This window comes from Cryptomeria japonica, chromosome 3 (assembly GCF_030272615.1).
Source record: "Cryptomeria japonica chromosome 3, Sugi_1.0, whole genome shotgun sequence".
Taxonomy (NCBI): Eukaryota; Viridiplantae; Streptophyta; class Pinopsida; order Cupressales; family Cupressaceae; genus Cryptomeria; species Cryptomeria japonica.
The window spans coordinates 708,174,355-708,187,677 of record NC_081407.1 but is presented as its reverse complement, the minus strand read 5'-3'; the positions used below and the strand labels follow the sequence as shown (position 1 = coordinate 708,187,677).

The window sequence follows — 13,323 nt, the reverse complement described above, 5'->3', positions numbered from 1 at the left end:
TTCTTAATAGGTTTGGTGAATCTTCTTTGCCGAAACGGATGAGAAAAGTGGAATACGAGGAGATGTGTGTGTGGTCAAAGTTTGAAGTGTTACATTTCCTTGTAGCAGTTAAAGAATCAATTCATTTTTTATGGGCTGTATATATGTGTTTGTTTTTTTATGAAAAAGATTGAAGAAAAAAAAATAATCTTTTGGGTTGAAAAGCGTTAAATCAATTCACTAGTTTTTTTTTTTTGAACCTTCTTAGTATCTGAAATACGTGTAGTATTTTTTATGAATGTGAAGGTGAATACATGACTCTGAAGTGAGACGGGCATATTGTTTCCGAAAAGCTGAGTGATATGCTGCTATGAGTATATAGATATATATATATATATATATATATATATATATAAGTGTGCTCGAGGCAGTGCGATGTACTGTTTTTGAGTGTGGAACACAGTGAAAGTTAAAGAAAAAGGGGGTGTACGTTTGGATTTTGAAAAATGAAGAGATGTGATGCAGCGAAATTGATGAAGATATTCTGAATCTGTACTCTTTCAATAATGAACATGTCAAGTTTTCTGTCTCAGTATTCTTATATGATATTACAATCAGTCTGAACTTTGATGCAGAATATTCAAAATTATGTTCAAAGTCTTACACATGGACTGAATTCTGCATTCAGAGAAATGCTTCAATCTGTAGCATGAGTTGTTCTTCATTACTCTATTGAGCATTACTCTATTGAGTTTGTACTAACACTAAGGTTGGTGCCTTTTGGTGCTTCAGTCATACAGAGTTGGTGGTCTGATTTGTAATTTGGGTTGGTGCCCATTGGGTTGGAACCCATTTGTTTTAATTAAGCTTTTGATGCCATGGTTTTTTACCTGAAAGGGTTTTCCACGTGATAAATTCTGTGGCTTCTTGTAACTATTTATTCGTCTCTTTTCTATCAGCTCATCTTGTTTAAAATTTTTAAAATACTTATTCACCCCCCCTCTCAGTATTTTCTATGAGTTCTTCAATGTAATGTCCCCTTTAGGGATTTACCTTAATTTAGTCCTGAAACAACAATTCTAACTTAGAGAGAGAATTGTAACACATTTATAAATATAATTTCATCGATTCTAAAGACATTTTACTATAATATTTAAATCATAATGGTAAGAATAATTTTGAAAGATGGAACCTATCTTGATAACTTTCTCTGACTTATGCTGATCATAAACCTTCCATAAACTGATTACCATCTCCTTACAAACTGCTCTAGAACTCTTACAATCTCCTCATAAGTCCTTCATAAAATTCTTCACTATTTCCTCCTATCTTATATATTGGTTGCCATATACTCAGAAATCTCTCATTGCACATAACCTATTCATACCCATCACAATCTTATTATATATCCTTTTAAAAGAATGAATGCAAACATCTAATAATGATGTCCTTTCTTGGGGGTCGCCGCCCAAGATGCACAACCATTTGTAAAATCTTTAAATAGTTTTCAAAATATAATCGCTGCATTTCAAAGGTATTAATTACTACATAATGCAATTCTCTTCCTTTTGGTTATATGTAAATTATCAACCATTGATCAATCTGATCCTTTTTCTGATCGCTACATTTTATATAATCAACCCGTTTATCTTGTTGCCTTTAGTTATCTCTTCCTTCATGTCTCCGATTCCTCCCCCTTTTTTAATATCATCGCTGATACCCTTCCATATGTATCTTGCACAATGAAATGGTTGTATCGCTTGGTGATTGAAGAGACCTATCTTTTCCTAATCATGTCTCTCCATAAGCAGATCACATCTCCTCGGTTTATTAATGATTGTTTGTTAATGAATCGCTAGCCACACGATAGTCTTTATTTCATCACTGTCTGTAGATATAATCACGTTCGAATATATTAGTTTATATAGATTACTTGGGATAAGATATGCCCCTTAATAATATTACTATATTCAATCAAATAGACATATTCCACATTGATGCTGACTGCAATCATCTCATGGCCAGTAATGGATATTAGTTTGATTGCTTCCCTCAACCGGACTAGCTGATAATATAACAATCACTCATTTCCTTATTCATTCTGCTTAATTAGGGTTCATACATACAGATTACACCATAATAGACTAATCATTATCATTCCATTAGTTTCCTTGCCCTCATCGATCCTTCTTGTGCATTGGTCAAGTATCTTGATCGATTCCAAGCGAGGCATAATCATTTGTATCATTGATTTGTCTCCATATATGATTGATAAGCTTAGATGATCGCTGGTTGTTCATACACTGATACCAAGTCTCTTAATCACGGTTTGTTTGAAATAAACAATCCTCTGCTACGTGTTGTATTTGTCCTCATGTAATATCACCACTATGATAGCGCTCATCATGTGTATTATCTTGATGAGTCAGGCCACTTTCATAGAATCTCTTAAGAAAATATCGCAGACTATGGTCAAAGGGATTGGCCCCCAACACATAAAGGCACCTCACTTTCATCATTCCCAAAATCTGCGTTCAGATTTCTAAGATTCAGAAATAGAGAAGATTTTCTTTATCACTGTTAAGTGTTGGTTTCATCATTCAAGACATGGATAGATCAATCTTCGATATGCCTTCGATTTATGTGGTGCTCGATATAATGTGATTGCTGAACATGACTAAGTATGTGAGCATTTTATTACTGCTCTTATTGAGTCATTGCTTACATTTTATAATTGCTTTCTTTAAGATCGCTTCCTCATGCATCGTTGTCCTTAAATCTTACTTTAAGATTTAAGAAATTAGTCTTTATTAATTTTTTCTCCATCTTTCATATAAATGAATTAAAACTTCATTTCACCATTGCCTTCGTTACTCCCCTTTCATTTGTCATCCACTTCATTTATAAAGATAATACATGGACCTTTCTTAATATTAACATTAGTGGACGGGTCTTGTTTCATTTATGCTATATATAACGACCAAGGAGGGGACATGACATTCAAGATATGCTATACTTGCAAATCTTGCCAAATATATTGGAAAGAGTGCACAACATCTCTATTTACTCGAAAGGTTTTTCATTCTGGAAGAGGATCGTCTAGAACCAATACAATCAACTAATTTGTGCTAATTGTTTAGCTGCACAATTATTCCTACCCACCTAAACCTTGTATGCTCAAGACAAAGATTCCATGGCTTTCAAGATATGAGTTGCCACCATTGGAGACTTGACTCAAATGGAGGGGTTGATACTTTTCGCAACCCATTAACGATTTTATCTAGTCAATATGTTTCTTTTCATCCATAGATGGATGGGTAAGTAATTTTGTCTTTCCCAATATTTGTGATGTTGTACGTTTTTTCTTGTTTCTTGTAATATGTTTATTTATTGTTTAGATAAGTGTTAGTTTTAATTTGACTCTGTTACCCACAAATAAGACACTAGAAAACATTTCTTCCAGAGATTCGGAGGTTTTCCTATGATCCAAATATGTCCCATGGTCTCCAAAAAGAGCCACTATTAGTACCTTGTGGAAATATGTTTTTCATCTCATTCTTGTAACATTTCTCAAATACACTAACACTTGTCCTTCCAATCAATGTCAACTACGTTATCCTCCCCATCTTAAAGGTCATTAGGTTTTGATCAATGATTGTCCACTAATAATACTTGTAGATCAATCAAAGACGAAGAAATCAAGCTAGTGGATGTAGATAGCATTGAAGAATGATGGATGGAATGTCAAAAATGTGATCCTAAATGCAATAACAATGAGATGAAACAAATTTTTGATGTCTTTTCAACACTATCTCAAAACAAGTGAACGTTAGTAACAAAATTACAAAAAGTAACTCAAATGGCAATTATAGTTAGAAAGTGTGATAGTTAAAACACTAAGTTACGAATTCGGGTACGAGTACGGGTAATTTTTTTAAGTTACGAATTCGGGTACGAGTACGGGTAATTTTTTTAAGTTACGAATTCAGGTATGGGTACGGGTAATTTTTTTCTTGGGTAGAGTATGGGTATGTGTATAAAGGTAACCCAAAGCCGCAAAAGAATATATTATATAATATAATTATAAACACTCACAATCAACATAATGCACTAAACCATAGTTGAACTACTTGCGACTCGGCTCGACTCGCCAAGCCCCTAGGAAAAAAACTCGGGGAAAACTCGAGAAAAACTCAGCAACGTAAAAACACGATTTATTTTAATAAAAAATACATTTTTTTTGCAAAATTTAATGAGAAGATGCATCCAATGAGTCAATAAATGATAACACAAAAGAAACAAGCTGATTCTAGATATATTTAAATGCAAAGTGTCTACAAAATCGCATCCTTATGAGGAATGCTGATGGCTGGAACCAAAATAGTAAATAGTTTTTGTAAAACCAAAAGTAAATACATCATTACAAATTTACAATTACAACTTCCTCTTCCCAGCTCTAGGTAAAACTAGAGGGTCTAGTCCTAGAAGTCTGTAGTGGGCATGACTGTGCCTCCTCGCTCAGTATGGCTGGCTCATCCTCCATCCTGGATGAAGCTATGTCTCCACCTGCTTGTGGCATTGGCAATGACTCCTTATCCTCATCCTCTTCCTCCTCAATGTCATCCAGCGTGAAACCAAATCCACCCCCTTCCTCCTCCATAGCTTGCCTCTCCAAATTAGTGTTGTCATCCTCAGAAAACAATGGAGGCTGCTCCTGTGATGTCCAATCACTGTAAGGATCTATATCATCCAAGTCAAGTGGACCACCTACTACTTCCTCTACCTTCCTTACGCGCAATCGAAGATTATATTGCACAAAGACAAGGTCATTGAGGTGTTTTTGAGCTAGCTTGCTCCTCTTCTTCGTGTCGATGGCTTCAAACAAGCTCTAATTGTGGTCACAACTAGATGAACTACAATGTTGACATAAGATTCTGAGGGCAAATTTTTTGAGATTTGGGGTATTTCCACCCCAACTTTGCCACCAAGCACTTGCAAATTAAAATTAGGTTGAAAGTAGCACCCCTCGCCAAGGTCTGAGGGTGAGAAAAAGAGGGGTAGAGAGATAGGTCTAGATCTTGGTGGAGATGTACAAATGCGCAATATTTGAAATTTCATCATTCATACTAGTTTCAAACTTTCAACTCTAAAATGTATAATACCAAGATTTCTTCAATGCTAATTATGTTGTTATATGGACTTGGAGCATAATCAGACTTCATAGGTTAAATTTTCCCTACTTCCATCAGCGCAGTTTCCCCCTATATTTCATGTGTATATTCTGTTGAAGAGAATGAAACTGACCTGAAAAAACAAAAAATGAAAATTTTTTGACATGTTTGGGCCTCTTGTTTTAGTCTAGCCACCAAAAAAAACAAATGACAATGAATTTGTCGATGCCGTTTCCAATAAATTAGTTAAAACATATGTAAAAATGGTGAAAATGCTAGTGATGGCCAAAAAAATGCAACAAAATGAAAACAATTTTGAATCATAATTTCTGTTCACATTTTCCTCATGGCTTAGCCATGCAAAAATGGAGATTCAAATGGTAATGATGGCATAAATGTGCAACCATCATAAAAGAAAACAAATGTTAGGAAAGATTCGCACATTTTACATGGCTCGCCAAAGGAAAAAGTAGACTAGGATGGCAGCACTGGATAAAATGTGCAGCTAGCTGATAAAGCATAAAGTCTAATAAAAATTTACACATCCTAAATGGCAGGCAACTTACAAATGGCAACTCAAAGTGACAATCCATCCGCAAAACTGCAACCAAGAATAAAAGGGTTATTGAAGTTTTTTATTTCACCTTTCATTTGGCAATGCCACTTTAAAAATGTGAAAAGGTTGGTCATGACAAGAAGAAAGTGTGACAAGCAAACGTTAAGTGAAAAACATAAGTCTTGTCGCATTTTTAAGGTGGGAATGCCTCCCTAAAAGAGTGACTACAATGACAATGGTAGATACAGAGACTTCCATTTGAAACTTAAATTCAATTCAATTCATTGTGTTTGTGTTTAGCAGAAGTGGTGAATATAAAGCTTATAATACAGAAACTGTTTAGTTGTTATTGTTATTCAGTAATTGTTAAACTTATGTTTTTAAATCCCTGAAGTAAACTGAATTGAAAACTTGGTCACACTTAATGTTGATGCCCACTGCTCATTAAGGTAATAAATTTGCTTATTACTTTAGTAACTTATCTCAAGGAACCATGTCACGATTGTTCATTCAGTAATTCCCTATGCTGATGCTAATATTCTTGTCTCTAATTTAGCCAATAACTGGCATCTTCTGGTGTTATTCAGTTGAATCTTTGTTTACAGTTGAACACAAGTCTCTGTTTCAACAGGTAAAAAATTGTGTTTATTTGTGTTTACTTACTTAGTCCTCCTTAAATATAAAAATCTTGCTGCAGCTTAAACTGTCGATAATCCAGCATTTCATTCAAGGCAAAAGAAACATAGTTAAGGTAGATATTTACATTTCATACCAAATTTCAAAGGATAATTTGTACAATATGTATATTTCTAAAACTAAATTCTTTAAAAAATTTAAGTTTAGTGAAGTCTCAAATAGCTTCGCCTTATAATTTCAATAACGGTTCTAGCATAAACACTATTCCGTTTTTCTGTTGTCATGAAAAAAACACATTAAAACACAGACAAATTTAATCTAATTTAATATACCTAGATTTTTGCCCACTTTTTCGCCAAGTTCGAGTTTAGGTCGGAGCCTCATATGGTCTTGCCCAGCCCAAATCCCAATATTCTGGAGAACTTGCAGCCAAATAGCTAATAGCGGTTGCTCTAGTTCGAATGTTCTAAGTGTGAATCGTAGCTTACCAAGCCCAACCGTCAAATTCTAATTGTGTAACTCGATACAATACTACGAAATGAAATCCCATTTTTTAAGTGCTTTGCGGTATCAGAGCTTAATGCTAAAAATTTAGCTAAAAGAAGAGCGCTTACATATGAAGAGGGGAGAACTGCAGAATCCGTGCTTGAGGATGAAGAGAGCAAAGAAGATCAGGGGTGATGAAATGGGGGAGGCCCTTCCTGGTAGCGAGCAATAAGCAAGGAGTATCCAACGAAGTGGCCTGACGGCCCAGGTAAAGTGTTCCCGTTCTGGCTCGTGTGCCATTGTTGCATGCTTTCACAATAAACTTCATCCCTCAGTGGCAATCTTTATCAGTACTGCGCCCGAAAACCAGGTCGTTCCGAATCCCGCACTAATAGAGATAGCCAAAATCCTGCACAGAACGGTAAAACTGAAATAGTATCATAAAGAAAAAATAATTTTTCTCATGGGTTCTCTAGGTTAATTAATTTTTAAAAATAAACAATCATAGGTTGATTATTAATAAATATAATCAATAAGTAGTTATTAATTTAAATAATAAAGTAGCTAAACAAATATTACTTATAGGAAATTAAATTCTAATTATGAGAGTAATTTTGGTGTGTTGTGCATAAGAGTCATAAAACTAGATGTTCTACATATCACTAACATTAGATCATTGTGACAAATTTAAAATTTTGTGTATATTGAATTTGCATTATGCAAAATCAAATTCACATGTTCAAAAAAGTTTTGAGACATGGAATTGATCTTATATTCTATTTATTTTTGTGACTTGGTTCACTAGTATCTTTGATATTTATAGAAGTTGAAGGACTAGCAATATTAAAAGATACTTTAAGGAAATTGTTAGATTCTAAGCATCATTCTCTTAGGTCAACCCCCTTAATTAAACTAACTTTGTGGTTATGGAAGAAAATAAAAAAAATTCTTATATATGTAGGTGTCTAGATGATTTAATCTAGATTTTAGTTCTAGTGCTCCAAGACAAAATGTTCCTACAATGATTTCTCTTTTCAATACATTGGAGTTTTTCTTCATAATCAATTATGATTTAATGTGTACCAAATGCCCTTAAATATCAAGACGTAGTAATAAATTGTGTAAACACGTATCAAGTTGGTTTAACATCTTATAAAATAGGTGGGACTCAATAAACTTTGAATTTAATTATTTTAATTTTAAAGTTCAACATTAAATGGCATGTTATCAAACCCACATGCCACAAGATTGAACTAAGAGAGGGAAGCTTGAATATAAAAGAGATATGTTGATCATGGTTCATAACATCTAATAAAATAGGTGGGACTCAATAAACTTTGAATTTGATTATTTTAATTTTATAGTTCAACATTAAATGGCATGTTATCAAACCCACATGCCACAAGATTAAACTAAGAGAGGGAAGCTTGAATATCAAGGTAGAGAATCTCCTTGATATTGATTGTCTCATCACACATCCTATATTAACCTGTTGTACAATGATATTGTATAGCACATAGTTCAAGTTGGTTCATAACATCTAATAAAATAGGTGGGACTCAATAAATTTTATATTTAATTATTTTAATTTTATAGTTCAACATTAAATGGCATGGTATCAAACCCCCATGCCACAAGATTGAGAGGGAAGCTTGAATATCAAGGTAAAGAATCTCCTTGATGTTGATCATCTTATCACATAGCTGTAAAATGATAATTTATATCACATAGTTCAAAAGTGTCGATCTTTTCATCCTTGAGATCCCTTCTTTCTCTAATACTCTATTTCTAATTCATAGTTTATTATTTCTTCTTCCATTACTAGTTCTTACAACATTCTAATAAATCATGTAAGGTGTTAGGTTTAATCAACATTAGAATTTTGTGATCGCTCAAATTCTAATTCTTTCTAAAGACCAAGTTTCCAATGTGGGCAAGGTGACAGCAATACGGAAGGGACTCTTCTTCATTTGACAAAAAGGAAACAGTCATGCATGGTGTAGACACTCCTCAACTTTTAAACTAGTAGCTCTACTAGCAAGCGTAAGAATTGATGGGAGGCCTTTATTTCGCAAATAGACGTCTCTTTGAGCTTTGGAATTTGGGTCGGCAAACGGGGTGTCACCAATTTATCTTTATTTCTCTTTTCATTTGTTTTTGGGTGGTTGTGGTGTTCGTTAACTGCTTACTGCTTTGGCAGTTTCTGTGGTTCATTTGTTAGTCTCGTGGACGTTAAAATATATTCTTCTTCTTCTTCCTACTAATTTTGATGATTGGAGTACGACCTTTACTAGTTTTTGTTTTGTCTTTTAATGGTTGGTCTTTCGCCATGTTTCCGGGTTGTGCTTTCTTTACAGGCTTATACCCGCCGGCCTTCATCCCTCTATGTTTTCTTATTGTTGTATGTGTTTTGATTTGCCGGCTCCCTTCATAAATTATCAAAAGCAACACAGAGAAATCTTAAAGCTTATATAATTAAATATCTCTGTGCATAAATGAATTTCCCTATATATACTATCATCTCCTATCATCCCCAAAAAATGACTCGTACTGCCATCCCCATTCTAGAAATGCTTGGGAACATAGATCAGAAAATAAAAAAATTAAAATTAAAATTGAAGAATTTTAATGATAAGACAGTACAAATTATAAAGTTGCTTTCACTGGTAAGAACAGAAAAGATCCATCAGTTGTAGGTTGGCTGAAAATATGATTCCTTATGCTTATTCCTTAATCTTCATTGGAGTTTAATCTGCCTTTCCAAAGGAAATCCCTGGACATCTTGAAAAGGTTAGACATATAGTGCTCCCACCAGCAAGCTTCTGCCATGCATTCACACCAAGAAAACTGCAGCCAAAAGGCTCATTATTGTCAAAATTGTCTAAAGCAACTTGCAAGAAGAAGATCAAAAAGAATATTTGGAAGATAATACTAAGAGATCGGAATTCTCATTTACAAATTTGTGTTAATGGAATTATCCATGGAATATTGTACCAGCAACTCAAGAAAAAGCATAGGGACCAAAAACAATCCGATGAGGAGATTCAAGGTTATGTCATATTCACCTTTGCAAAAGAATCGAATCAAGACCTGATCTTTGAGAGGGGTACTTGGTTTGGAAAAAATACAAACTTATCCAAGAGAGTGCATATTCCAGCTTTGATTACATCCCCATACAATTGAAAACCACAAAGATGATTATCCCTGCATCATCTGTTATCTTTAAAATCAAGGACTCTCAGCCCCATTGTGCAATTCAAAAGAAACAAAAATACAAGCTTGTCCAAGAGAGTGCATACTCCAGCTTTGATTACATCCCCATACAATTGAAAACCACAAAGATGATTATCCCTGCATCATCTGTTATCTTAAAAATCAAGGACTCTCAGCCCCATTGTGCAATTCAAAAGAAACAAAAATCCCAAACATTAGGTAGACTCCATACAAGTGATGATTCGAATGGAACCCAGAGTAGCAATAGAAAATTACTCACAGCTTGGTCCGATTTTGAAACTCCTTAAAGTGATCATAGGCCCATGGGCTTGTTTTTAACAAATCCATTACAATTTTATCCACAAAAACTAAAATTTTTGCTAGATTTGAATTGTTTGAAGATATAAAATAGAAAGAAACTATTAGGAGAAGCGGAAGTGAACCAATCAAGAGGTCTAACCATCATATCAAACGCTGACAAATTAAATTCTCAAAGGTTGACTCTTCTCAAGACCAAATCACTTGCAAAATTGTAAGGAGACTCGAGAAATGCACATTGAAGAACATATCATAGAAGGTAAGTTGCTTGTATGCTCAAGCCAAGAAGAGATGGTTAAAGACAAGATAGATAGCAAACCAAAATATTTTATTACTTCACAAAACTAAAACAAGCCTAAAACTTACAAAATTCAGCTTCGTTGATGATTCGGAAAAAATGGAGTTCATAAAATAGGAGGCAGTGGGTCAAATTCAGAGGTTTAAAAATTTTCAGTTAAAAACCTCTAGCTAGAGTCCTTGCTCCAAACCACTTGACAATATCACAGTCCAGAATGCTCTCTTGATATCTTACTGATTTCCATAGTCCCAGTCAAGCAACGACTTCAAAGTCCACAAAGGAACAACATGATCGGCAAAGCTTAGAAATGGATCATTGGTGTCACCTCCAACATGGTTTTAGAAATCAAGGAAAAGAACCAACAGATTCTTTACAAAACTTATTTGAGGGCATTCACCTAGAATAACCAACAAAAAGGCAAAGATCGCATTGTTGAAAGCATAGCAACAAAAAACTTTTCGGGAAAATATTGGAAGATTTAAAGATTTGGATAGTTTCAAAAAATTGGGATTTAATTGAGAAAAAATCAAATTTTCAAAAACCATAAAGAGCAGAAAAGAAAAACGACAAAAGCATGTTGTTTTGAAGCTTAAGGCATTTCTATTGTATAAAGATATAGAGAGCCTGTGAAATTGTTAGTTTAGTCCATGAGGTGTGTTGTCATTTGTGTTCATATTGTTGTAATTGTTAAATTATTTTAGTATAAAGACTAAAATGTTGTTTGAAAGGGTTATGTTAGGGCATTTTGCTTATCGTTATGCCAGATGGTTTTAGTTGTAATCACTAGATTAACTTTATTGTATTCCACACAACCACGCATCCTTTAGGAGGAAAATATTGTTTTGGAAATGGTGGAATTTTATTGTTTTGGAAGCTTTAAGGTTTCCCATCCACGGAATTTGAAGAAAAAGAGGTTATTTCTGTTTACCTAGCTGCCTTCATTCCTGGTGCAAGAGCAGCAGATGCTGGTTTTTATTAAATCCATTTAGTTGAAGAGCATAGTCCTGGGGCACATAGCAATGAAGTGGCAAGGGTTTCTTACTATTTGGCACCAGTGGTCTCCACACATGGTGTTTTGAACGAGTCCATGAGAAACAAAGGCTCCACATTGAGGGATCAAATGAGAAATTTCCCACGTTGCAGAACAGAAAGCAAGAAGAATGGCACGTATTTGGGCAATTTTCAAAAGGTTTCAAAGGCATATTTACACCTTGCCTCATGCATTCAAAGCCTAAATTGTAGTTTCAAAGTGGTATGTTCTTTAAACTTTAAAGATAACTGTTACTTAAGTTTTGTATAACAAGCTCTGTCAAATTTTTGTTGTCTTTGTCAAGTACGTCTGAAAATCCTTTAGAGGTATATAATTTTTTTTTGAAATCATAGGGTTTGTATGCTCATTAAGGAGGATCTAGAATAGTTACATGGTAAAGAAATGGTTCTAAACTATTTAAAAAAGAATTTGAGCCCTTGAATGTGAAGGGGCTATTTAAAAGCATTGACAACAGATAAAGAGACAAATAGTAATGAAGGGCCTTTAGTAGAGAAAAATGGAGTAATAAGTAAGATGTCAGAGTCTTCTTTTGAGCAGATCCAGGACAGCACATAGATTATGATGGTGACAAAATCATTGGATGCATGTTAGTGTTGAAGTCAAGAGGACAAGTTTTGAGAAAGCTTGAATGAAAGAATATGGCACAGCTATAAAGGTCTAGCTTACCAGGTTCGCCCCTAGACACCCCTGGTTCGGGTCCGGTATGGTCCGGGTCCCTGGTTTGGGTCCGGTCCGGCCTTGGTTTGACCAAGGTTCGAATTTCCCAGAGGGGGTTCGACCTGGTTTGAACCCGAGTGGACCAAGATCGAACCAGGTCGAACCCGGGCAGACCCAGGTCAAACCCGAACGGCTAGGCCGCCCAAAACACACTTTTTTATGCAAAATTTTAGGTTTTTTTGAAATCTGCCATGTAAAAAGTGAAACTTATACCCTAAAAGTGACTTCTAAAACATTATATTCACTCATTTCACCTCATTTGTGTTGCAAACAAAAGATTTATGAGAGCAGGTTGAAAAAAGGGTGAACAAAATTTGGCTTCCAAGATCAATTAGGAGGAGTTGAAGACTGATTTTTGAAGCTTCAACAAGTGCTGCAGCATCATTTCCATACATTTGCAAGCTCCCATTGCCTACAAGAGGTAGATTTTTTAACATTTTTTTCCAACTATTTTCGTTTCCCAAATTTTCAAACATGAAACATTAATTGTTTTTCATTATTTTGTTTTTGTTTTTGAATATGTTTATGTTATTTCTTTCCATAGGAACTAGAATGGCATCTACCTCTTCCTCTGTTGGCAATGAACAAACAATTACAAAACAAAGAAATGATCCGAATTCTCCCGTATGGAAGTATGTTAACATTTTAAACCCACTTCCAAGAGGTGGGGGATTCCATTGGAGATGCCAAGGATGTGGTATTGAACGTAATAGTTCATATTATCGGGTAGTAGGCCATTTGTGTGGAATAAAAGGAAGAGGCGTCAAAAATGCCCTGGAAAAGATGGTAACCCTATACCAGATGAAACAGTGATGAAATATTTTAAGAAGCATGAGGAGGTAGAAGAGAGAGAAGCCCGTAGATTGACTCAAACCTCTACAAAGAAAGCAAGGGGAAT

At 34.7% G+C, this 13,323-nt stretch overlaps 1 protein-coding gene across 2 annotated transcripts in view; it reads right to left on the bottom strand.

Moving 5' to 3' along the window:
* The window catches only part of LOC131066522 (uncharacterized), an 86,630-nt gene extending 76,607 nt beyond the window's left edge, over positions 1-10,023 (bottom strand). The window contains exons 1-3 of one of the 2 annotated variants that reach the window (XM_058001296.2): positions 9,894-10,023; positions 9,472-9,675; positions 6,957-7,237 (exon numbers count right to left, since the gene is read on the bottom strand). In XM_058001296.2, coding sequence (XP_057857279.2) covers positions 6,957-7,156 — 200 coding nt within the window. In that variant the 5' untranslated portion in view covers positions 7,157-7,237; positions 9,472-9,675; positions 9,894-10,023. Of the gene's footprint in view, positions 1-6,956; positions 7,281-9,471; positions 9,676-9,893 lie in introns of those variants that run through there. The other variant, XM_058001297.2, reaches the window with a different exon arrangement.
* Positions 10,024-13,323: the final 3,300 nt, after the last annotated feature.